We start from the raw sequence: 27,110 nt of genomic DNA, 5'->3' as shown, positions 1-27,110 counted from the left end.
TGACTGCAGCCATGAAATTAAAAGACACTTCTTCCTTGAAAGAAAAGCTGTGACCACTTAGACAGGATATTAAAAAGCAGAGGAAAAGGGGACGAAAGAGGATGAGATGGTTGGGTGGCATCACCTATGTGATGGACGTCAGTTTGCGTAGGCTCCAGGAGTTGGTGATAGACTGGGAAGCTTGGATTGCAGCAATCCATGGATTCAAAAAGAGTCGGACAAGACTGAGGGACTGAGTTGAACTGAACTAAACCGAACTGTTCATTTTGTGTGTTCCTCTGCAGGTGGGTTCAGTTTAGTGCAGCCATTTACCTAAGGGGCTAGAGAGGTCTTTTAAAGTTATTGGACCTTTAAAGCCTGAAAGTAGTGGACAGTACATAAAATGATGGTCTTGGCTGTCTTCCAATAATTTTTTTTTTTTTAATAAAAATTGGTCATTGCTGATTTCACATGAGTTTGCAGATTTTGGCTTAAAGTTTTCTGCCTACCAATTATTAAATAAACAAATCTAAAAATTGCATTATGTTCAAATGGTTCCTGAACCCCATCAGTTGCATCTGAAACAAATTTATGTTTTCAAAATGAGTTTTCAATTTCATTCTTAAGTTTGGCATATTGGAGTGCATGGACATATGTATATAGCGAAAGAGTCAAACTTCGAGTCATTAATACCTGTACTAGGAATATAAATATGAACATTTGTTCACTGAAACATGCTAAGTCAGGTTTACTCTCTCTGCCAAGGTGTCTTCATATTTTCATTTCTTACATCTAATTTCTTAAATTTAACTTTTGGTTTACACTGTTTATGTATTTTGTATTTAAAAGTATCTATTTACTCTAGCAACCTTGGTAGTACCTTCTGCATTTAATTTAGACATTTGGAAATATTTTAGCTGAAGTTATAAAATCCAAACATTTAAAATATGTATTTCTATTATTTTAAAATAACATATAACTAATACTGTAATTCCTAAAGAATTTCTGTTTTGTAATACACATTTTAATATTGGGACTAGAAATATGTATTGCTTGTATTTTATATGGAAGTTATTCTTTCTTGACCTCCTGATTTAAAATTGCTTTAAAATTTAGGTAGTGTATTTATTAATTATATGTTCCTTAGAAAACTTATCAAGGTTGGAGCATATAAATACTTTCTTTACAACCTTCTCTAATGCAGGCAAGCAGTTTGTGTTTATGATATATATATAATTGATGAATGCCTCTAATAGTACTATAAACATATATATATATATATATACACACACACACAATGATATAAATTTTCCTTTAATATCTGTATCTTCTGAATCTTAAGCTGCAACAAAAGGCTTTGGGGTAGCCTTTAGAATTGTTCTTTATAAATCACTGTCATAACTGATCCTCAACACTGGGATCCTGATGTCATTGCATGTTTTAGGAAAACGCACTTAATTAAGTGTTGACGTATGTGATTTTTTTTAGAACACCCATGTAGACAATACTTAATGCTGCATTTTGAGTATTCTGTATATCAATAAAATATATGCAAATACCTTTTCTTTGTGGGCATATATATGCAAATATAAAAATAGTGTTATTTGCAAGACTGGAAAATATATTTAATTTTAGTAAATATTTTTCTTTCGTTTTAAAATTAGTAAAGCTTGTCCAGAAGAATATGGGAAGGATTTTAGGAAATAATTGTGAGAAATTTTTAAATGGTCTAAATACAACCTACAAATAGCCACCTTTTTGTCCTAAACAAGCAGATTAATCAGCTGTAATACAATTCATAATCTTATGATTAAATATAATTTGGATACAATTACAAATACATTCATTTGTCCATTTTATAAATAATCTCGATGAGTTCATATTGTAATTTATTGAAAAAATACACATATTCTTTATATTTATACTTCTTATAATTTTAAAATTAAATGTTCAAAAAGTCCAGTAATTACTTGAGTATGAATTATTTCTAACTGCCAAATTATTTTTCCAAAAACTTCTTTTCTCTTTGTAAGTTAAGTTAGTTCAACAGGACTGTGGAAAATTAAAGTGTGTTTTTTTGTGTGTTTTTGGGCTCGTTCTTGAATGGTACAGTAAATTACATTTAAATATGAGATATACAGTTTGGACATATTGTATCCAATTCAATAAAGATTACCTCATCTTTAATGTGAGAAGTAAAATTATTTAACATTTGACAGTAATATTTGAAAAAATTTCCACTTTCTGATCCTTTTCAATCTTATTTCTAGATTGTCTCATACATTAGCCAGTATCAGAAAACAAAGCCATGGGGAAATTTGTCATCTCTAAAATGACTGTAAAATACATTTCATACATTATTTTCTTATATGAAAATTTTTTTCAAAAATTCTGAACATTTTGTATCATTAGTATCTCATGTGAATATAAAGAACAATGAACACTGGATAATTCTGCTGTAGTTTGTCTAGTTTGGTAGACCAGTGAGTATACAAAAATCAGATTCTGGATGAGTATGATTTACATTACCGTCTTTGTGTTATTCAATTGCCAATGTGTCCAATACTTTTGGAGAATTCAATATCCTCAAGAGACTAAATGTTCCATAAGCTCAGAGATTGCTAGCTTCATTCCCTGCTCTGTCCCAACTTAGAATGTCTGGTATAAAGTAGGCACTGAATAAATATTTGTTGAATGAATGATGTCTTCCTGTGTTTGTTAGACCAATAAGAGTTCAATTAAACCAATAAATCATTTGTGAAAATTTAGTATATGAAAAACGATGAAGTCAATTTAAAATCAAATAGAACCCAGCTTGACTGTTAGCTGTGTTGATTTTAGAGAAGCACCTGAGTGGCCACATTAATAAAGTATGGATGATGATATGTAAATTATAAAACTATTATAAGGACCAATGGAAAAAAATGTGTTTAAAGCATTTAACAGCGTGTGTAAAAGATACCTTCCCAGGTGGATCAGTGGTAAAGAATTAGCCTGCCAGTGCAGGAGACACAGGAGCAATGGGTTTGTTCAGAAAAATCCCCTGGAGAAGGAAATGGCAACCTACTCCAGTATTCTTGCCTGGGAAATCCTTTGGGCAGAGGAACCTGGAGGGCAACTGTCAGTGGGGTCACAAAGAGTCAGAGGATACTTAATGACTGAACATCATCAGATCATACAATTAGTTTAAGCATTCCAATGCATAATATACGTATAAAGAAATTCAGTGTCTGCAGCTCTACAAATAATTTTTGAATGAATGAATGAATAACCTCATTAATGTGAGGTTTGATTGCATTGCAAGTGTGGACACAGTGAGTGAGTTAGTGAATGAAAGTTGCTCAGTCATATCTGACTCTTTGCAACCCCATGGACTGTAGCCTGCCGGGTTCCTCTGTCCATGGAATTCTCTAGGCAAGAATACTGGAGTGGGTTGTCATTTCCTTCTCTAGGGGATCTTCCCAACCCAGGGATCAAATCCAGATGTCTAGCATTGAAGGAGGAATCTTTACCATCTGAGCCATCAGGGAAGCACATATCTATGTGAATAAATGAAATTTGAGGCTTATATAGTTGGAGAACAGTTTCTTTAAGAAGTGTGGCAGTGAAATACACTCTTATTTCAAGTTAGAACACTGGAGTAGAAGTGACCTGTAGTTCTCTTCTCACAGTTAATATGAATGCAGCTCAGTCACCTCCTAGTTATTTTAAACCTTTTTCTCCCATTTGTAACTTTGCAGATCTTACTTTCTTCTTTCAACATTTTTCCTTTTTCATTAAAAAAAAAAAATCTTTGATTTATTTTCATGGTTCTCCGCCTTTGTCTCTTTCTCTCTTTTCCTCCCTCCTCCCCTTCCTCTTTCCTTTCATCAATTTTTGATTTTTGGACCTCTGTAAATATTTATGAAAAACCACCTATATTTTCTTCTCTGTGCATGACTGTTGGCAGCATGTTTGTCTGTTTATGTCTGTCTTATTAATCACTGAATTGACATGTACACCTGGGAAAATGTTCTGATTATTGTGGAAAATTATGTTCTTGTTACTTAAAAATGTTTTGTCACATCTTTGACCTTTGTCAAAGGAAGGATAGATTAGACCTTGAGTAAGGCAGGTATACCATGATATCTCAGGTAACACAGATAAAGAGGGACATGGAGAATAACACAGATGTCCAGAGAGGAGAACATGGGGTAAGGGGATGAACTGAAGTAAGAAGTAGCTACCTTAGACATGATCTATCAAGCATTAGTCAATAAGACAAATGTGTGAGACAGATGCTCATGTTTTAAACTTTGGAGTCATCTGGCTGGTCAGAATGCCTCTTTTATATGAATAAGTCATAACTGTGGAATCAAGCCAACATAAAACCTTGAGAAAGCTTTAAAATGGCAGCATTGAATATTGATGCAAAGTTTTAAAGATATCAGTCAAATTATTTGCCTTTGTTTCTTTGAATGTCTGTTGCCATCCTTACAAAATAGTGAGTTGTAGAAGTTCACATAAAATAGTTCTATGCTATGTACAATGTACAATAATTTAGGATTAAGTAATTGAAGATACATGAACTTATGTTCTGACACATTCATATGTAATACTTATGCTTTCCTTTACTTGTGTGCTAGGGAAGCAATAAATAGCCAGGTTCCAATAGGTTTTACCCTGTAGTCTTTATACTTAAAATCACTTCAGAGTAACAGCTCTCTAAGTCATAGCAGCATATAGTATATTGCAACAGGTGCTACAGAGGAATTAAGCATAAAAGGAAATAAAACAAGTAAAAGCCCCATTGTTGAAAAACAGTTATTGCCTCAGGCATAATTTCTTCCACACCTTCTCCTGAGCCCCTGCCTGTATAACCATCACGATCTCTTAAGCAGCAGTGAGGTCACTTTGTGAAACTGTGTCTGTGTTTTACTGCCTAGCATATAAATACCAGGTAGCTCAGCTTTAGCAGTTGTTTTCCTGACTTCATAGCTTTGCTAAATCATTATGAGGTACAGCTGGGATGCCAGTGCTAGAAGGCTAGAGACGGATCTCTTTTTTTTCAAAAAGGTCAGCTTTTGTCAAATCACCCTGAAAGGAACCGTTTTTCTCAAAAAGACTTTTTCAGAATGTCCCAAATATTCTGTCATATACAGGGTGACTAGAGTTTAGAAAAGATTTCACTTTATCAACAACATCTTAAACTCAACTGAGTTAAAATTCCTTGCTTTGTCCAGAATAATAGTATCTTAGGGAAGCTACAGGTTGGAAATAGTGGAGAGCGAATGGAGCGAGACTTGGAACAAAGGCTGGAAATAGGACTAGGGCAGTGATTAACTGTGAGAAGCCATTGTTTCTCATTTAATGGACTTGATAAAAAGGGCTCTGTTGCAGGGACTAGCATCAAGAGAGGGAATGTCATTTAGCAGAGCCTACACCGCAACCTCAGCCATGGAAGGGACACAGCTTTTCTACTTCAATCATTGGCTATGGACCCAATCATCTCTTAGTACTTACAGAGCTTCTCATTTCTCAAGTAATAGGTAAAATGGAAGATAAAAGTAAAATAGGTTACTAAATTATGAACATGTTGTAATTAAAGTCTTCCTACTTTTTGGCATCCCTGGAGCCTGACTCAAATTTCTGGCTTGTGCGCTCTATTTGGCTGGGCTTTGGCATCTAAGCCTGCCCTTACTTCAAGGAGCATGGCATTTTTCTCTGTTCTTACGAGAGAGGTCCAGGTACCATTACTCCTCACTGGGAAGTCAATCTTCAGATCTTAAAAGGAAAGGCAGTACACTGTCTTGTGGTCCTGAGTTTAGACTACCTGGTTTGAATCCCTTTTTGGCCACTGTGTGTCTACGTGGACAGAGATGTCTTCTTTGAAAATTCTTCACTGTTCTATATTTCAATTTTTTTTATCCATAAAAGTGATGAAAATAATGTTTAAAGAATGTTCATGAGGAATGAATTAATTAACCTTTGTCAGGTATTTTGAATGAAGCCGAGTGCATTGTAGATGTTCAGATAGGAAAGGCTTTCCTAATTATAAACCTCTGTTTATGAGCACACTGCCCCATAGATTTCTGTTTAGAAGCATTGATCAGAGTTGCACTTTTCTGTTTGTGTGTGCATATATGTGTGTTTATGTGATTCAATTTTGTCCCTTCATTTGAAAGCTATGCTCTATAGCATTTAAAAACCTGTTTTATATTAAAACTTGTTTTTTGCATCATCCTGATAACATTTTATTCCTTGGAAAATATTTTCAGTTTCTCTTTTGAGATTGAATTTAGATGGAGAAAAAGAGATAAATTTGGCTGTATGAATATTCATAAGTTTTAAATGCTATCTATTTTCAAGACCAATTGTAATTTACAGGATGAGACTATTACACAGAATACAAGTGACAGGAGAATATATAATATGGACATTGATTTAGAATATAATTATTTATGAATTGTTTTGAGAAGTCAAATACAACTCTATGGGTCCTACCTGTATGTGCTTAGGAAGGAAAAGACGATATTATGTTTTTTCATGGTTGTGTGCTCCATAAGACTGTTTCTCTGTGTCTTATTTGTTTAAAGGAGAAAAATACACTGAAGGAATGGTTTGATTTTCTACCACGTGGGTGCCTTAGTTTTTACTATTAGCTATATATTTTGATTCAGTTCAGTTCAGTCGCTCAGTCGTGCCCGACTCTTTGCGACCCCATGAATCGCAGCACGCCAGGCCTCCCTGTCCATCACCAACTCCCGGAGTTTACTCAAACTCATGTTTATAGGTAAGGCTAATTTAAATGCTGCTTTTTCATTGTAATCACTTTGTCACACTTTTAGACAGTACATTATAGTAAGATTCTAGACAGCTCATAGGAAACCCTTTTCCTATAATTGGAAAAACTATGATTTTGAATGGGAAGGAAAATCTTGATCCTCAGTACTTTCTGAGGCAGAGTCATTTTAAAAAGAGAACAGGTTTGAATTTTAGGTTCTGGAAATTGATTATCTTAAAGCTATCTGGATCCTATACCTTTTAGAGTGTTTCTATATTCTCAGAGTAGGCGTACCTGAGTTTATTGTACAACTTAGGTAACAACTGAAAATAACAGTAGAACCAATGATCCAGGCTGGCTGTTATCTGAGTGACAAAGCATTTATGTAACAGTGATTTCTTAGAATTGCAGAAGTGGTCAATGTAAATATTATTGTACAGAATTTTTGTTATTTTTGAACATTTAAAAATAATATTTCAATACCTATTCTAAGGTTGCAAATGTTCCAATAACAAATAGCAGAAGGAAACCACTGTTTATATTTGAGAAACAGTAAACCGGTTAACACAAACTGGAAGACTGTGGTTGGCTTTGGGTACTAGATTCAGTATTTTTAACATATCTGTGTTTGTTAGTATTTTTATGACATTGCTTATGGGACATTGAGTAACAGAAAAACATGACGTGTGTGCTGGTGTTGGAAGGATAATGGAGTAGAACAGTACAAAATAGGATGAAGAGATACTTCAATTAGTAATATTACAAGTAGTTTCAGGATAGGATGTATTATCTTTGATGCATGAGAAAAAATTACTCAAAAATAAGCATATTCTTGTAGTTCTGTGGCTTATGAGTCTTCGTGTTACTTAGTTGAGTGTCTCTAGCTTGGCTCTCTCAGGAAATTGCAGTCAGGCTGTTGGACTGCAGTCTCATCTTTAGGCTCAACTGGAGGAGAATCCACCACTAAACTTACTCACCTGGGACTCTCTACTGGTTACATCATGACATCATGACGTCATACCGGTTACATCGTGACCTTACATCATACATGATGACGTGGCAGTTGTATTCCTCCAGAGCAAACAACACAAAAGGCCTAAGATGAAAACCACAGGATTTTTATAATCTGATCTTTAAAGTGACATCCTATCACTTCTGCCATTCTGTTTATTTGAAGTGAGTCAGTAGACTCAGTTCACCTACAAGGCGATGGATTACATGTGAGCGTAGATACCTGCAGGCAAGAATCATTGGGGTTCATCTTGAGGCTGCCCACCACAGATATGAGAGCCTCAGATGTAGATTTGGTAGAAGTACTGAAAGAAAGATCTATGTTGAAGAAAGTATTGATAGACTTTGAAAAGATAGCCCTAAATTTTAACCATAACTCTGTGTCAACTCAAGATACAACCTTGAAAGAGTTAACTTATCTTAAGAGTTCCCATTGTAAAGTGAAATGTTAGGTTCAATTCTAACTTTTCATTATTATTTCATATTATTTCCTCTTATCCTTTGCATATGATTGAATTCCTTGGAATCTGATTGGTATAAAGGTCTCCTGTGCTACTAATACATTAAATAGATTGAAAGCTATGAAGAGACTGCTGGATTTGACAATTAGGGAATTTTTTGACAGAATTCTCAGTGAGTGAAGAAGACAGACGTGACTGGAAGTAATTAGAGGGTGAAGTGGCTGTGAGGTATTGGAATCATTATTTTTTGGTTGCTAAGGTGAGAAATTTGACAGTGAAATGAAAAAGATATGTATGTTTTTGAATGTATGTCTTTTTTTGTAAGCATTAGAGACTTTCATATATTTCTGAGAAAGATGGTGACCAGAGAGCCTCAGCTTTATTCACCTTTGTGTCTTAGACCCTTGTGTAATGCCTGAAGCAAAGCAAATGCAGGACAAGGAGATGGTAGATGAATGAAAGCAGCTTTTCCTTCTCCCTTTATTACAGGCAGGGCAACCCACTCCAGTGTTCTTGCCTGGAGAATCCTAGGGATGGCGGACCTGGTGGGCTGCCGTCTGTGGAGTCACACAGAGTTGGACACAACTGAAGCGATTTAGCAACAGCAGCAGCATGTGACTAAGAGCAGGCACTAGATTGAGTTTGCTTGGACTGAATTAGTTTGGTGACACTTTTTGTGGCTCAGCTTTTCCATATGTAAAATGGGTATAATTCCGGACTGAACAAGAAATAAATGAAGAAAAACAAAGACAAGCCGAAAACATTTATATTGTTTATAATAGGGCATAAAACCTTGATATATGGTTAATTTTATTATTAAATACTTTTATTTAGGAAAAATATTTACAGTCATTTTCTCTTTTACCTAACCAGCTCTTACTTTTCTTTTATCTGAAACTTTAATCATTGGCTTAATTCTATTACACATTAGTGAAGCAGAAATTTATTCACCTTCTATTACATGCCAAGCTTTGTGCTAGTTGATGCAAATGTAGAAATGAATTAAATATAACCATGTACTTTTAGGCCTGTTCTCTAGGAAGAGACACATATACGTGAACAAATGAGAATAGTAAAGTATTCTTGACTTTGTGATACAGTTGTGAATAGAAATTTTTATGAATTTGTCAGAAAAAACTTCACAGGGAAAGAGATTTGTAAATATTATAGAAGTGAGATTTACTTTGCAATGGACAAGATTAATGAATGTATTATTAATATTGATGATTATGGAGCTGATCCTGAATCTTTAATTTTACAGTACAGCAAGCAGACAGAATAATCTGCAAGGCTCAAGTTCTAGTGTACAATAAAAAATGTTAGGATTCTGATGTACAATAAGAATGTTGTGCAAATCCCTTGGAAATATTAAGAATGTAATCTTGGCATTTAGGTACAACTGTCTTATATGAATAACTTTTAACTAAGGGAAAGAAAATAATTTGAAGATCCTATGTTATCTTTTGTGAATGACAGTGAAAACAATTAATTTGAGTCTTTTCTATGGCAGGCTTTGTTTTTCCATAGGATGTTCTAAAAGTTAAGGACACGTAACCAAAAAAAGAAAAAAGAAATATCAGTGAATGTTATGGTAAATAGTAATTTTGGGACACAGAGATGGCTTATTTACATTATTTGTTGAACACAAAGTCTTTATTGAATATTATTAGTTGCTAAATTCATAGGAAACGAAGTTATATCATTGACCTTCAGTTCAGTTCAGTTCAGTCGCTCAGTCGTGTCCAACTCTTCGCGACCCCATGAATCACAGCATGCTAGGCTTCCATGTCCTTCACAAACTCCCGGAGTTTGCTCAAACTCATGTCCATTGAGTCAGTGATGCCATCCAGCCATCTCATCCTCTGTCATCCCCTTCTCCTCCTGTCATCCCCAATCTCTCCCAGCATCAGGGTCTTTTCCAATGAGTCAGCTCTTCACATGAGGTAGCCAAAGTACTGGAGTTTCAGCTTCAGCATCAGTCCTTCCAATGAACACTCAGGACTGATTTCCTTTAGGATGGACTGGTTGGATCTCCTTGCAGTCTAAGGGACTCTCAAGAGTCTTCTCCAACACCACAGTTCAAAAGCATCAATTCTTTGGCGCTTAGCTTTCTTCACAGTCCAACTCTCACATCCATACATGACCACTGGAAAAACTATAGCCTGGACTAGATGGGCCTTTGTTGGCAAAGTAATGTCTCTGTTTTTTAATATGCTACCTAGGTTGGTCATAACTTTTCTTCCACGGAGTAAGCGTCTTTTAATTTCATGGCTGCAATCACCATCTGCAGTGATTTTGGAGCTCCAAAAAGTAAAGTCTGACACTGCTTCCACTGTTTCCCCATCTATTTGCCATTAAGTGATGGAACCAGATGCCATGATCTTAGTTTTCTGAATGTTGAGCTTTAAGTCAAAATTTTCACTCTCCTCTTTCACTTTCATCAAGAGACTTTTTAGTTCCTCTTCACTTTCTGCCATAAGGGTGGTGTCATCTGCATTTCTGAGGTTATTGATATTTCTCCTGGCAATCTTGATTCCAGCTTGTGCTTCTTCCAGCCCAGGATTTCTCATGATGTACTCTGCATATAAGCTAAATAAACAGTGTGACAATATACAGCCTTAACATACTCCTTTCCCTATTTGGAACCAGTCTGTTGTTCCATGTCCAGTTCTAACTGTTGCTTCCTGACCGCATATAGGTTTCTCAAGAGGCAGTCAGGTGATCATTGACCTTAGATGCTGATAATTTTTTTTTTCAAGGAGAACCTGTAACAAGAAGGAAGAGTGAGAACATTTCAAATAGCAAAATTAAGCAAAAAAATGAGAAATGTCCTCATTGTGTTATTTTTACAGTTTTTTCACCCTAAATCATAATGAGTATATTAACTTCATCAATACTGTAATAGATTTATTAACAGGAAAGCCCTGCCTATCTCAAAGCTATAGTGATAAGGAATTACCTGCTGTTTAGTATCTAAAGCATAAATTTATTTCACTCGAGTGCTATTATACTTCATCTATTTATTCAAATGTAATGTATCTCCTCCAAAGATAAATCTATTTTTCCCTGCAGGATTTTGTTGCTGATTAAATTAATATAAATTGCTGTCCAACTTTCATTATGTCACTGTTTTCCAATTGTACAAAGTTACATTTTATTTGAAATGATTATTTTCTCACTAAAGAACATGTGTGCTTAATAACAATCCAACTACTTTAGGCTAATCTAACAAACTATATTAGAATGCGATGGAAAAATGTAAAATAAATATCTTCTCAATGTGCTCTGATTGAACATTTTGAAGAGAATTTTCACAAGCTGGGGCATTTTCTTGTGCTTCTTTGTTTACTATTGATTTGTTCTATAGCAGTATCTATTGCATGTCACATGTCAATGGGTCCCTTGATTCTCTGTGTAAAAGATCATGATATTTGAATCATGAAATTGTAAGCATTTTTTATTGGAACCTGAAGGAGGTAAAATAAATTGGGATACTGTTAACAGCACTGCTATGTTACTTTAGCTTAGAGAAAAAGAACACGGTTCGTTATGATTGAATTCAGGGCTCATTTCTAAAAGTGACATAGATTTATAGTTTCTTTTCTGTCAGTCCTGCTTGGTCCCCATGGTACTAGATCTTTTTTGAAGTACGTAAGAAAGAGTTAGTGCTAATGGCAAGATTTTTTTCTATAAAGTTATATTTTAAAGTTAGATTTGGGAAATGTTAGCAAAGCCACTCTGATTTTTTGAAACTGTGATGAATTATGACTACCAAATATAGGTTTTGATTAATATTCATAAAACAGATCTTACATTTTCTTTGTTTTGTCAAAATACCTGCCAAGATCTTATGTTAACTGCTGCAACCATGGAGATTCCTCAGAAGCCTTGATAATATTTCAGGGATTTAAACTTCAATTCAAGAATGTTAAATCAGGGATAAGTGAAGTTCCTAAATTCTATTACCTCAGTAGATTTACAGACTATGTGTGTTTAGTATTGAAATCTATAGACATCATCCTATTCACATTGAAGCAAATATGTAGACTGTGTAATGATGAAAAAAATAATGACAGCCTTAATTTCAAAACACACAAGATGTTACACAAGAATTTTAGTTAAGAATTTAGACTTTACTCAAAAGATTAAATGGCTTATCAGAAAAATCTGGCAGCATCACAGTCAGTCTTGGCCCAGGGGCATTTTTTGAGCTGTGTTCAGTTTGGGTCATAAGGGTCCTAATATTTATCATTATATTTATATGTCAGATTTTCTGTTGTGCAATAGCTACTCTTCTATCTTCTGGTGAATTCCTTTCTGTATTAAGTATTTGAAAACCTTCATTAACATAATCAAGTATTCAACAAATATCCTTGCATATCAATATTATTTAAGAGTGATTATTGCTTCTAGGGAATTTCAGCCCCACCTCCTACTTCCCATTTTATTTATTTATTAAGCAAAAACTTGAACTCAGCTCATGCGGAAAAAAAAAAATGACATATATAGAAATAAATGAAAAGATAATGCACTAAATCTTTGTAGCTTGAAAAAAAAAGTGTACTGTAATATGTCTGATACCTAATTTTAAAAATCTTTGAGCGGCGGCGGCGGTGGCTCCGGGGGCGGCAGCGGCACCCCGGGCCCCGCGGGGTCCCCGGCGCCCGGCCACCCGGCCGTCAGCAGCATGCAGGGTAAACGCAAAGCACTGAAGTTGAATTTTGCAAATCCACCTTTCAAATCTACAGCAAGGTTTACTCTGAATCCCAATCCTGCAGGAGTTCAAAACCCACACATAGAGAGACTGAGAACCCACAGCATTGAGTCGTCAGGAAAACTGAAGATCTCCCCTGAGCAGCACTGGGATTTCACTGCAGAGGACTTGAAAGACCTCGGAGAGATTGGACGAGGAGCTTACGGTTCTGTCAACAAAATGGTCCACAAACCAAGTGGGCAAATAATGGCAGTTAAAAGAATCCGGTCGACAGTGGATGAAAAAGAGCAGAAGCAGCTCCTCATGGATTTGGATGTAGTGATGCGGAGCAGTGACTGCCCGTACATTGTTCAGTTCTAGGGCGCGCTCTTCCGAGAGGGTGACTGTTGGATCTGTATGGAACTCATGTCTACCTCGTTTGATAAGTTTTACAAATATGTATATAGTGTATTAGATGATGTTATTCCAGAAGAAATTTTAGGCAAAATCACTTTAGCAACTGTGAAAGCACTAAACCACTTAAAAGAAAACTTGAAAATCATTCACAGAGATATCAAACCTTCCAATATTCTTCTGGACAGAAGTGGAAATATTAAACTCTGTGACTTTGGCATCAGTGGACAGCTTGTAGACTCGATCGCCAAGACGAGAGATGCTGGCTGCAGGCCCTACATGGCACCTGAAAGAATAGACCCAAGTGCATCACGACAAGGCTACGATGTCCGATCTGATGTCTGGAGTCTGGGGATCACATTGTACGAATTGGCCACTGGCCGATTTCCTTATCCAAAGTGGAATAGCGTATTTGATCAACTAACGCAAGTCGTGAAAGGGGATCCACCACAACTGAGTAACTCTGAGGAAAGGGAGTTCTCCCCAAGTTTCATCAACTTTGTCAACTTGTGCCTTACGAAGGATGAATCCAAAAGGCCAAAGTATAAAGAACTCCTGAAACACCCCTTTATTTTGATGTATGAGGAGCGCGCTGTCGAGGTCGCATGCTATGTGTGTAAAATCCTGGATCAGATGCCAGCCACTCCGAGCTCCCCCATGTATGTCGATTGATGTCGCCGCTCCGTCAGACTCTAGACAAAGGGCTGAGAGGAAGCAAGACTTCCAGAACCTTCACCCCCACCACAGTGTTTCTGTTGCTCGCCAGACACCGCGCACACCGTGACTGGTGTTCTTTCATCCGGTCTGTATACTCCCGCCACCCCGAACGCGCGGCCCTGCGCGCCCGCGCAGCGTCAGCGCGGGCCAGAGGCCTCGCCCGCTCTCCCGTGAACCCGGATGTCAGTACGATCAGCTTGCTGACTGTGATGAGACCACATTGTAAACTCATTTCTAGACTCGAAGCCTGGAGACGCAGCTGCTGGAAGGGTGTTTCGTCAGGCTTCCGAATGCTGGATGGACGCGGTGGCGGCCGCGCTGTGTCTGAATGCAGGCTCTGGGCTGGAGCGCGCAGCGGGCGCGGCCAGCGAGACACCTTGCCTTCCGGAGCTGGGAGCCGGAGGAGGGGTAGACTTTCTTCACCAAGTGCAATAGGTTGACTGATTGGACCTTTTGTTGTTTGACAGTCACTGTCCACGCTTGGGGATCCATGTGCTCAGCCAAATTCCCTGTTTGAAATATCACGTTAAATTAGAGCACGTTTATCTTTACCAAAAACCGTGCTGCGTTCAGAGAGGAGAACGTGAAAATGCCCAGACGGGACAGAATGTGTTCTTTTCTCCCCCGCCCCCACCCCCAGTCCCCTGCCCTCCATCGGGGAGACAGGAGTCTGCCACGCGTCAGAGAAGGTGCTGATTCTCCGAGTTCGGTGTGCTGCCAATTGGATGTTCACCTGCCACAAACCACCCGGGCTGAGAAGGGAAGAATACAGAGGGCAAAGTTTACAGATGTTTTTAATCCTAGAATCCTGTCTGGAACAACTCGTAGCAGCTATGTATTTCCCCTGGTCCCAAGCCTGATGCTCTAGCCTCTGTAACTCACTGACGGGGAGAAGTAGCTGGTAGCAGTGTGCCTTGACTGATCAGATAAAGATGTCTTTTAGGCAGCGAAAGACCAGGTCTCAGCTGTGCGACATGACTGGTCCGGGTCTGCAGCTTCTGCGTCTCTTTCCCCACATCTGTGGTCTGTTGCCCCTACGTGACTTTTGCTTGATCCAGTATCTCGCCTTTTTCCCTATAATGGAAACCTTCATGATTACCAGGGATGTTCTTTACCAAGGATTTGTACAGCCTCCAGTGTATCACATGATCTCAAGTTTAAAAGGCTGAGAAGGTGGGGCCCAGCTGATGTGGCGGGTGATGGAAGAGCATCTCTTTTAGAGATAACACTTGACCAGAGGAGGATTTCTTTTACATGAGTTCCTCACCTACAAGACACTAGCAGGTCACCACATTTCTTAGGATTGGAATTCTACAAAAAACAACCCTAAAACCAAAAAACCCCCAAAGAACACCAGAATAGTTCTAGGAGGCTGTTGAAATCTGCATCTTCTGCTGTCCTTCCTCCCTTCCCCGTGAGCTGGGTCTCCATGGTCTCCCTCCAGCCCCCCCGGACGCCCCGCGTAGGTGTGATGGTCAGGTCTGTCCAGCAGCGCCGTGAGCAGCTCACGCCCACTGGAGCGTAAACCGGCCGAGGTCTGAGACGCGGCAGATGCTGTGACGGAACCAAACAGCGGTGGGTGTCGCTGCGTCTCCTCCCAGGTGACGGTCACAGACACTTTTCAACAACAAAGGGAGAATGGTGCTGTTTACAGTTACATCCTGTCAATTTCTGAATTCACCAGTGGTTTCTCGCTTTGGTCCACTTGCCTGATCTTCCTGTTTTCTCCCCCGTGGCATCGGAAACCCCAGATTTCCCAGCCTTGGAGGGGAAGCCCCGCAGCGCCTGCCCCTGATCACGCCAAGCCATCGCCCCCCATCCCCACGGCTCCCAGGGACCTAGGAGGACTCCACGTGGGGTCACTTTGCCATATGCAGATGGAGAGGAACACAGTGCTGACCGTCAGGAGCTGATCTGACTGTTCTCTCATGTGGACGACCACATAAAAAAGGCAATTTTAGTGTATTAATCATAGATTATTATAAACTATAAACTCAAGGGCAAGGAGTTTATTACAGTGTATCTTTATGAAAACAAAAGGGTGTACAGTGTTCACACACTGTGACAATAGTGTAAGAACTGTACATTGTGAGCTCTGGTTATTTCTCTCCTGTACCACAGAAGCATATTGTATAAAAACTGTCGGAAAGCTGATGTGAAGGGCTACTGCCTTATTTGTCTGTAAAAAGTGCAGCTCAGTCACATGACTGCTTCCTGGAGCTTGGGAATAGTTTATCCTGTATTCTTGTTTGAATTCTCCCTCTATTTAAGATGTATCCATGGAATCGAAGTGTCGATGTAATAGTTCTCTTCTCTTGTCTGCAGGTCAGTTGTAATAAATCTAGGATGTGATGATGAAAAAAAAAAAATCTTTTATAGCTTTTCAATAATTTTTTGTTCAATTTATCTAGTTTCAACTACAGTGTGGGTCTCCATGTACATGCGTGCTCGACTCTTGAGATCCCACGGACTGTAACCTGCCAGGCTCTTCTAGCCATGGTGTTTCCCAGGCATGAATACTGGAGTGGGTTGCCATTTCCTTCTCCAGAGGATCTTCTCCTACATTGGCAGGCAGATTTTTTTTTTTTTTATCAAGAGCCACTTGGGAATCCCATAAAAATAGTATAAAATCAAAAAAGTCAACTGCATTAGAGACATTAATGAAATTCCTCATTATTATGTTAGAGTATTCATGGTCAGAATTTTTCTATTAGTATGGTCAAGCATTGGCTTGGTGGCCATTCATGTTTTGTTACTAATAAGCTGCAGTAACATTTACTTTATTTAAAGAGGTAATGATCCACATCAATAATTATCAAAAAGAGTTGAACCAAAAAAGCCTGAATTTTTTTTTCTTTGTAAAATCATTAATGTTACAAGAACCATTTAATTCTCTGAACAAAACTACTTGGTACAAAAATATGTGGAATCAAGAATTTGAACTATACCCTTTAGCTCCTTAGCTTCCCTGATAGCTCAGTTGATAAAGAAGACTCCAGTAATGACCTGAGTTGGATTCCTGGGTTGGGAAGATTCCCCTGGAGAAGGGATAGGCGACCCACTCCAGTCTTCTTGGCTTCCCTGGTAGCTCAGCTGGTGAAGAATCTCCCCACCAGGCAGGAGAACTGGGGTCAATTCCTGGGTTGGGAAGATGCCCTAGAAAGAGAAAGGCTACCCACTCTAGTATTCTGGCTGGGAGAATTCCATGGACTGTATAGTACATGGGATCTCAAAGAGTCTTGGACAAGACTGAGCAAATTTCACTCTCACTTTAGCTTATTGTAAACAGAAATCTATTCCTACTGTATTTATATTTTCTTGGTAAATGTATTTCAGTACTAAGAAGTGTGTATAGGGGAAGGATGCAGAGAGCTTAGGGAAGTTTATAACATTATCTCTTTCTCACTTGGCTTAGGAGATTTAAAAGTTTGTGCATACATACTACTGTATATAAAATAAACAACAAGGACCTACTGTATTGCACAGGAACCTATATTCAGTATCTAGTAATAACCTATCATGGGAAAGAATTTCAAAAAGAATAGATAGATGTGGCGGGTGGGGGGGGATTGGTGGGTGTGTTTGTGTGTGTGTGTGTGTGTGTGTGTGTATAAAATTGATTCACTTTGCTGTTCACCTTAAAGTAATACAGCATTTTAAATCCACTATACTTCAATTAATAATTATTTTGAAATATATTTTGTGTTTGAGTTACTACTTTCTCTCTTACTCTTATAATTTCTCTTTATCTTTATTAATTTAAAAACTATATTTTGGCACAAAGTGTATAAAAGCTCATTGACTTTTAATGTTTAATTCATTACGTTTCTCTTCTTTAAAAAGGCTTGAAGAAGATGATTGCAAGAGTTTTCCTTTGTTCTGACACACCAAAATTACCCAAATATGGAGTTTGTACTTTTTAAATATATAAAATAATTTCTAGTTAATTTCTCCATAGAGTATCTTAAGTGTCATATGTTTCATTTTTATTTCCATATAAATTTTCTTTGAGAATAGAGCATAGAATAATAATTACTTCACTTGGAATATGATCTCCCCAAACCAATAAATTGTTGATCCTTATCAGAGTAATTTGTATAGGTATCTCAGATTAACACTATGCTAAAAGGATTAATGCTGTATTTCTTTCCAGGTAATTTTGTGTCTTCTGGCTAATTTTTAAGATACACACACTCACACTGAGACATGTATTTGTATCCCAGGATGATTCTGGTAATGGGGTTAGTGAGCCTTTGCTTTGTCGGCTAGACCACTGTAAGTCAGCAAAGTAAAAGATGAAGAAAAAAAGAAGGAAACTTGTGGGGTCATGTCTGAGAGGAGCTAATGGATGCTTTTGGTTTAATGATATCTGAAATGTATTTTTCAATGCTCCTTAGAATTCAAAGAAACTTTTCCATTAACTGTTTTAGTCCCAGGGAATACTGAGGTTCTCCACAATGCCATCCTGTCTCTGCTATGTATTTTCATTTCTGAATCTTTAATATTTAAGAAATCCAGTGTGGGGCTATTTGACTCTTTTCTGTTTGAGATGAAGTGAATCATTTCTGTATCTTTGTCTTGGATTTGGATGGTGAAATTGTTTTACATTGGATGTTTACTGGCAATATTCAGCAAATTTTCCCTTAAGTACTAACTTGTAATAATACATCCATTTCCATCTAAGATTTTTAAAGGTGCCTGTGAATGTACATATGTGTATGTTTTATGTTCATATGAAATAATAATATAATTATTTCAGGTAATATTTCAATGGTGTAGAAAATGTATGGATACACTGTAAAAATGCTCTTTTATTTCTATACCATGGGTCCAATAGGAAATATTCATTGTCTTTTCACTGTTCGATTGATTGGTTAATATTTGTTGCTATACTTCAGCTGAACTGGTGAAGTTTTTCCTTTTTTTTTTTTTTTTATCTTAGTTATGGGCAGATTAACTCTATACAAGATTGTCAAAGAAATGCCTTTTTGACATCTTGATTCACAAATAATTTTTTTCTTTTTTGACACCAGGCTCCCAAACAGATTGAAATGTTTCTGTTAGAAAAAAATTAATAAAACACAAATACCTCCGTATAAACCAACTATCCATGCTTTGTTGTTATTGGTGTTCAGTCGCTGAACCTTGTCCAGCTCTTTGTGGCCCCATGGGCTGCAGCACCCCAGGCTTTCCCGTCCTTCACTATTGCACTGAGTTTGATCAAACTCATATCCATTGAGTCAGTGATGTCATCCAACCATTTCATTCTGTCACCTGTTTCTCCTCTTACCCTCAATCTTTCCCAGCATCAGGGTCCTTTCCAGAGTAGTCTCTCCGCATCAGATGGCCAAAGTATTGGAGATTCAGCATCAGTCCTTCCAATGAATATTCAAGGTTGATTTCCTTTCATTTCAGTTCAGTTGCAAAGTTATGGGCAACTCTTTGTGACCCCTGGACTGCAGCATCCAGGCTTCCCTGTCCATTACAACTCCCGGAGCTTGCTCAAACTCATATCCATCCAGTCAGTGATGTCATCCAGCCACCTCATCTTCTGTCTTCCCCTTCTCCTGTTTTCAATCTTTCCCAGCATCAGGGTTTCAATTTTTTTTCCTAAGGAGTCAGTTCTGGGCATCAGCTGGCCAAAGTATTGGAGTTTCAGCTTCAGCAACGGTCCTTCCAATGAATATTTAGGACTGATTTCCTTTAGGGTGGACTGGTTTGATCTCCTTGCTGTCCAAGGGACTCTCAAGAGTCTTCTGTAGCACCACAGTTCAAAACTATGAATTCTTCAGTACTGAACCTTCTTTATGATCTAACCCTCACATCAGTACATGAGTACTGGAAAAATTAAAAAAACAACAAAACAACCATAGCTTTGACTGTATGGACTTTTGTTGGCAAAGTGTTATCTCTGCTTTTTAATACACTGCCCTGGTTTGTCATAGCTTTCCTTCTACAGAGCAAGCGTCTTAATTTCATGGCTGTAGTCACCATCCACAGTGATTTTGGAGCCGAAGAAAATAAACTCTGTCATTGCTTTCACTCTTTCTCCTTTTATTTACCATGAGGTGATTGGACTGGATGCTATGATCTTAGTTTTTTGAATGTTGAATTTTAAGCTAGCTTTTCCACTCTTCTCTTTCACCCTCATTAACAGGTTCTTTAGTTCCTCTTCACTTTCTGATATGAGAGTGATATCATCTGCATCTGAGGTTGTTAATATGTCTCCCTACAATCTTGATTCCAGCTTGTGATTTATCCAGCCTGGCAATTTTGCATGATGTACTCTGCAAAGAAGGTAAATAAGGAGGGTGACAATATACAGGCTTGTCATGCTCCGTTCCCATTTTTGAACTAGATAGTTCTATTTCTGGTTCTAACTCTTGCTTCTTAACCAGCATACAGATTTCTCAGGAGACAGATAAGGTGATCTGGTGTTCCAATCTCTTTAAGAACTTTCCTTGTTCGTTGTCATCCACACAAAGTCTTTAGAGTAGTCAATGAAGCAGAAGTAGATGTTTTTCTGGAATTCCCTTACTTTCTCCATAATCCAGTGAATGTTGGAAATTTGATCTCTGTGTTGAGGGTGTATAATCTGTTTTTTTTTCTTCCTGTTTTATTAGTTAAAATTGATATACAACTGAGTATTAGTTTAAGTTGTATAGCATAATGATTTTATATATATATAAATTTTGTATAAATATATAAAAATTATGTATATTATGATGTATATATATATCATTTATATATATAATGATTTTATTTTATATGAAATGAATGGGTTCATGCCACAATAAATTTAGTGAACATCTATTGCCTTATACTGGTATAATATTTAAAACAAGTTTTTATTTATTTATTTTTTTTTGCAGTGAGAACTCTTAGGATTTACTCTGTTGATAACTTTCACAGATAAATACAACAGAGTTAATTATATTGATTGTGCATTATATCTCTACTATTCATTTATCTTATAACTGGAACTTTGTGTCTTTTGACTACCTTTGTCCCCATACAAAGATACTGAATTGTTATTGACTATGTTACCCAGTCTGTACATTTCATCCTTCTAACTCATTTATTTTGTAATTAGAAGAATCAGATACTAAAGTATACATTTTCATTAAAGGTAATAAATAAGACATCATAAAGAAAAAAGAAAGAAGAGACCCTTTTCAAAAGGCCATTATTTTATTTGACTAAATAATCTTATTGCTTTACAAAGAAAAATAATTATCTGCCTTTTATTTTAAGAGGTTTAGGGGAAAAAAAGTTAGGGCTATAAGCTTTGTGTTTAAACTATGTTATGTTTCATGAATAACATTAAAAATTATTGCTATAGTACATATTCCTAAAAGCAAGACTATGTTTCTTTGGAAATGCAAGTTTCTGAGATATTTCAGAGCATACCTTATTTTTTTTTTTTTTTAATATTCTTGAAAGGTAAATCAGTGTCTCCACAACATGAAGAAATAGTCTTTTGGGTACTTTCAGCTATGTCTTATTCAGTAATCATAGATGTACTAGGGGAAAAAAAAGCCAGATAACATAGATAATCATTGTTTCTAAAAAATAAAGTTTTGTAATTATTCTAAATCACAAAATTTTAACTGCTCCAAAGTTAGTGCAAATATAGTTATTGTTTCAAAAAATATTTTTAACCTAATGATGCCTCAGCAGTTTCCACGGTAGAAAATCATGTACTTTGGCTCTTTATCTGCCTTCACTATGAATTATATTAGAAGAATAGTTAAATAAAATGTTGGTTAAATAGGTCCAGATATTACTGTGTATAGTAATCTGCCAGTTTTGTTGTTTCTGATGGATTTTCCATCACAGTTGATCTGTGTTTCTTTACTATATTTCTAGCTAGAGCCAAGTGTTGAACAATGATACTATATATCTTTTTTGTACAATTTGCCAATTTTGGTTATTTTAGAACCTAGGTGTTCCTGAATTGTCCTTGTGAATCATCCCCGTTCTGCAGAGAAAAGACTGAAGAAAGAAATGATTTATGTACTGAAGAGTCAATGTGATTTTTAAACTACATAACTCAAAGATATTTTTACCAAAGGCGGGGAGAAGAGCTTTTTCTAGGGAATCAAAACTGCAGTATCTTTAAATAAATAGAAGCCATTAAGTCATTTTAGAAATCTTAATTATTAAGAAAGTCAAATTATATGAGGCAAGCTTCTTACAGGCATTTATATTAAATAGTACTCTTTGTCACAATAATTTCAGGCAGCCACTTTTGTACTGCTCCTTTTCAAGTTTTGTTTCCTTATGCTTTCTCAGTTGCATAGTTTCTAGAATGGATTACTTTTAGCCTAAACTCAGTTAAATATAACTTAGAAGTAATTCTATAGCATCCTCTTATCTAATGGGAAATAAAAAACAGTCACTGTATGTAAAAGAGTATCTTGCTCAAATTTCATTTGATTTCATTGATGTGTGTAGATTTTCAACACTTTGAAAAGTATAGACAACCAGAGGATGGAGTGTAAGGACTTCGAGGTGAGATGTGTATGGTTTGTGTGGCTTGATCTTCATGCATTTTCACAGTTCTTAATGGGACTATTTTTTTCAACAACAACAACAACTTGGTTATTCTTCCCAATAAATAAGACTGTTTTTTTTGTTCCTTTGTTTTTACCAGTTGTCTTAATTAAATCACCATATTTAATTGGTTTAATTATCTTTCTACATCAGAAAATGTGTGCTGTTATTTGTGTAGACATCTTTAGGAGTCATTCAGTTTAATTTTTTAAGTGAAAATTCTTGACATTATTATAATTTAAGATGACACTTATTTTTAACATTATAAAATATTCCAGATATATAGAAAGTGCACTGAGAGTTAGAAATTGACTATTTGAATGATAACTGTCCAGTACTCTTGCCTGGAAAATCCCGTGGACTGAGGAGCCTGGTAGGCTACAGTCCATGGGGTCCCAAAGAGTCAGACAGGACTGAGCAACTTCACTTTCACTTTGTTTCATCTATTCATATGCATTCTGTTTTATTAGGTTACTTAAATCACAATATTTACTGAATAAAAATGAATATGATAAAAGATTATATGTTATCATTGTATTAATATTATATGACATTTATATAAATTATGTGTTACATATATATGAATCAATAAATTAGTGTATTAATGACTAAGTATAATAAGTTATGTTATAAAATTCTTTAATTATGGGAATCTTAACAGGACCTGACTTACATTGATTTTTTTTTTCTCTCTAAATACATCCTTTATTATTCTGTATTTAAGGACATTAGTGAAACCTGTTTAGGGTTTCCTTCTCTGTTGAGGTACTACCACTAGGAAATTTTCAATATATTTCTTTTCCTTGACATTTTCTTTCCCAGACTGTCAGTTACTGATTCCCAGATGTAATTGCTTTTTAGTTTTTCCCAATGTTGCTCAGGTCAGCTTCTATAGTGATAGGGCTAGAAATATGATGAATGGAACATAAAGATGATTTCATTCTGATTTTGTTTAATTCCTGTTGACTGTTTTGCCTACTAGTTAAACCCTGGAAGTTGAGGAAATGTTGCTGATGTGAAAATAAATTTCTTTACCTTCAGGAGCAATACCCATAGCTCCATCATATACTTGTTTTATAACTCCTGAAGAATAGATGTTATAATGAGATTATTATTTCTACTAAATTATACATATTTTATTATAGAGATTAAATATAGTTTAGATATAATATTTTTCCCCATGAAAAATATACTTTGAGGTACAAGCAGCTGTCTTAAAAGTTGAGTTTTGTAAAATGACATGTTTCATAATTTGATAGCTACCTGTAAATGCTAAATCATCAAAGTATTAATAGAAAAGTGTATTGATGCATTCAAGTTTTTAATCTGTGTTTTGGTGTTATATTAAACCAGACTATGGTAGCTATTGATTTTAAAACCATTAAGTGTATATTTAAATAAACTCTCAGTCATGTTAAAGTTACAGCATAAATATTGCATCATATGCTACAACCTTAGAAACTCTTCCTTAGCATTAATGGTCCCTGACTCCCTTTGGGTATTTCAGGAATTGATACTCCATAACGGGCCATTAAGGAAGATGTTTAATTTGAGACCTATCCAGGTGCACCCTACTGAGATGAGATAATTTCAAAACCTCTAATTTTCCTCCTGCCTGGTTACTACTGATACACTAACTGCAAGGAATGAAGCATAGCAAAGATATCTGTATACTCTTAAAGGGCACTACATTTCTTTCATAATCTCAAGAACAAGGCATGTAAAATATATAGATATCTTTATGTTAGGAGGTTCTAAAGGAATTATTTTTAGACCTTATTTGTTACACATTTTTTTTTAAATCCACTATTTTATAGTAATATCTTTCTTATCAATACTTGTTTAAACTTCTTTTGAAAAGATACATAATGATCTTTTTTTTTTTAAATGTGAATATCAAGGGTTTAAAGTCAAACTGTTTATATGGAAGAGTTGAATGGGACTGACTAGTCATGATAACTAAACCACAGTGAAACTCGGATCTTAGCATCTAGCTCATAATGAGATTTAGCTTCCCCTGCATTCCACTTGGTTTTGGAAAGTCTTCAAAGAAGCTGTAACTAGATGTGTAATTTTTTTTTTTCCTTGTGTGCCTGAAGGAATTGTAATAGAATGAATCTGATATCACTACCTCAGTTCTTTTAGCTTTTTTATTCTAGGGTTTACTTTTAATTAAGTCGGTTATTCAGTGACCGTCATTGTTTTCAGAGAAGTAGTGTTAAGACTCCCCACCCTCCCCATTCAGCCTTCTAAACCCATTCTACGGCTTGATATGACTCTAGCATCTAAGTTGACTTTTAAAGTTTATTGTTCCCAGCTATGCAAATACCTTTTTACCACTGTCAACTGTATTACTATCTGCATTGGTATGATATTTTTAAACTTTTGCTAGAGAAAAGATAATCATGTTTTTTTATTTCTCCAGCAAACCCTGGAACTTAATTTGTAACTCAAACTTATGCTAGATAGAATATATCATCATGATTATCAATTGTGAAGTACCCAGGTGATTTCAGTTATAAAATTGTCAAAAAGAAAGCAACATAAAAAAAAAAAGAAAGAAAGAAAGCAACATAAGACAATACTAATCTATCCCAATCATGAAGTCAGGGCAGATAGTAAAAATCCAATAAATATTAGAAATGTTTGAGGTTCATGACCTAATCACCTCTCAAAGCCCTCACCTACAAATTCCATCACCTTGGTATTTGTATTCAACATGTGACTCCTTGGGGAAGGGGGACAAACATGCAGTTTATAGTATGTAGGCTATAGAGTCAGTAGTCAAACGAAGTGATGAGATAGAGTAGGATCTTAAGAATGAAAGTACACACCATGTATCTAGACTATTCAGGTACAAATCTGAGCATTTTATTTTTAGCTTTGTGACCTCAACAAATTCTAACTTCTTGGTCTTGCAATTTCCTCATTTGCCAGTTAGGAATAATAATAGCTCCTTTCTTTGGAGTTGTTACAGAATTAATATTAATGTTTATTTTTAAAATAAATTAAGGGTGTTACAACAGTGCTTGATAGTAAGGAATCAGTAAATGTTCACTGTTATTGTGAGGAGGACTTTTATTTTGCCTCATGCTCTAGATTTTGGAATAGATTCACCTTCTCTTGTCAGAAGTGGAATTACTTACTTTGAAATAGAAACCTGATGAATCTGCATGTATTAAATGTAGCTTGCTTGACTTTGTTAATTTCTACTTTGCTTGGAAATAGAAATCAGTCCTTGAATATTATCATAAATGACATATTATGAAACAGTTGTTGATTTTTTGAATATCCTTTTAAATAATGGCTGTGTTCATCAGGCTTATTTTTCACAGCTAATATTGATGATAAAAGTTTGAGATTTTACTGATGACAAAAGTTTTCATTTGTAAAGACCAGAGTATCTATTTTACAAATCATATACATGGAAAGAGTATGAGATCCAGTTTTAAGTTTTACTTATCTCATTTCAAACAGCATTATTTCTCAATCTGGTTGCATTAATGCTCTTATTTATACTTAGGTTAATTTCAAACTCACTGATTTTATTTCCTATTGAACATATCAATGGAGGCAAATATCTTATCCAAAGCCTATTGGAAAATACCAGATGCTTTGTAGAATCTCAGGGAAAAGGTTAACTCAAGGACACGTTGCAAGGAAATGATCCTTAGTAAAACATCAATCTATTTCATGGCTAAATGATATGCTGCCCTAAAGCTAAAAATAGCAGTGTTCATTAAATCCAAATTTGTTCCTAAACATTAATAGACACTTGTTAGATCATAACATTATCTGAAAGACAATTAGATGGGACTTTTACTCTAGAGGACTTTCTTATAAAAGTTACCTTTCTGGATTACCTGTTTCCTTACATAACATCAAATTATGTTTGAAATGTAATTATAAGGCAATATGTGTTTTACTTAAGCAGTAAAAAATACTTTGTTAGTGTTTCAGACAGTGGGTAGAGATTTAGCATTTCATTGCTTGAAAAGTGTGGTGGGTAAATAATAAAAAATAATTGAATACAAATGGGTCTTTTTTCTCATCACTTTGGAATCTGTGGGACCATAGTAGTGAAGGAATGAGGAAAGAATAAAGACTTCAGGAAAGTTCTAGTGGACATGTAGTCTTACTTTTGGACTATTCTCTCTAACTCTAGTTTTTTTTTTTTTTTTTCTGTATATTCTTAACTATCTTCTATTTTTTGTTTTTCATCCTGATTTATTCTTTTTCTTTCCACCCTTACAAAATATATAACTTTGATATTCTGTAGTATGGGAAATCATTGTCTTGACTTTCTCCAAGTAATCTATACTTTAAATCACAGTTCTACACTTGGAGGTCTCTGTGAACTCCCAAAGTACAAACTCTGGTTAGTATTGTTACTAATACCACTAGCCTAAATTTTCTTTCCTCTCCATTTTTTTCTCGGTATGCCAGGACCAATTTAATCTTCTCAAAGTGTTGTGTTTACATTATACTTTCTGATTCTATCCCAGTTTTCACACAA

The 27,110-nt window shown here is 35.9% G+C and overlaps 2 protein-coding genes across 13 annotated transcripts in view; both read left to right on the top strand.

The window, feature by feature from the left end:
• ADGRL3 (adhesion G protein-coupled receptor L3) overlaps nucleotides 1-27,110 on the top strand; it is a 923,733-nt gene that overhangs the window by 314,510 nt on the left and 582,113 nt on the right. The gene's annotated exons all lie outside the window — the stretch shown is intronic.
• LOC122696545 (dual specificity mitogen-activated protein kinase kinase 4-like) lies at nucleotides 12,822-16,405 on the top strand. The gene is given in 1 exon segment (XM_043906660.1): nucleotides 12,822-16,405. A coding segment is annotated over 1 exon segment (1,092 nt). The 5' UTR covers nucleotides 12,822-12,901; the 3' UTR covers nucleotides 13,994-16,405.

Source organism: Cervus elaphus, chromosome 6 (genome assembly GCF_910594005.1).
Source record: "Cervus elaphus chromosome 6, mCerEla1.1, whole genome shotgun sequence".
NCBI classification, from domain to species: domain Eukaryota; kingdom Metazoa; phylum Chordata; class Mammalia; order Artiodactyla; family Cervidae; genus Cervus; species Cervus elaphus.
This window is presented reverse-complemented; position numbering and strand designations above follow the sequence as displayed.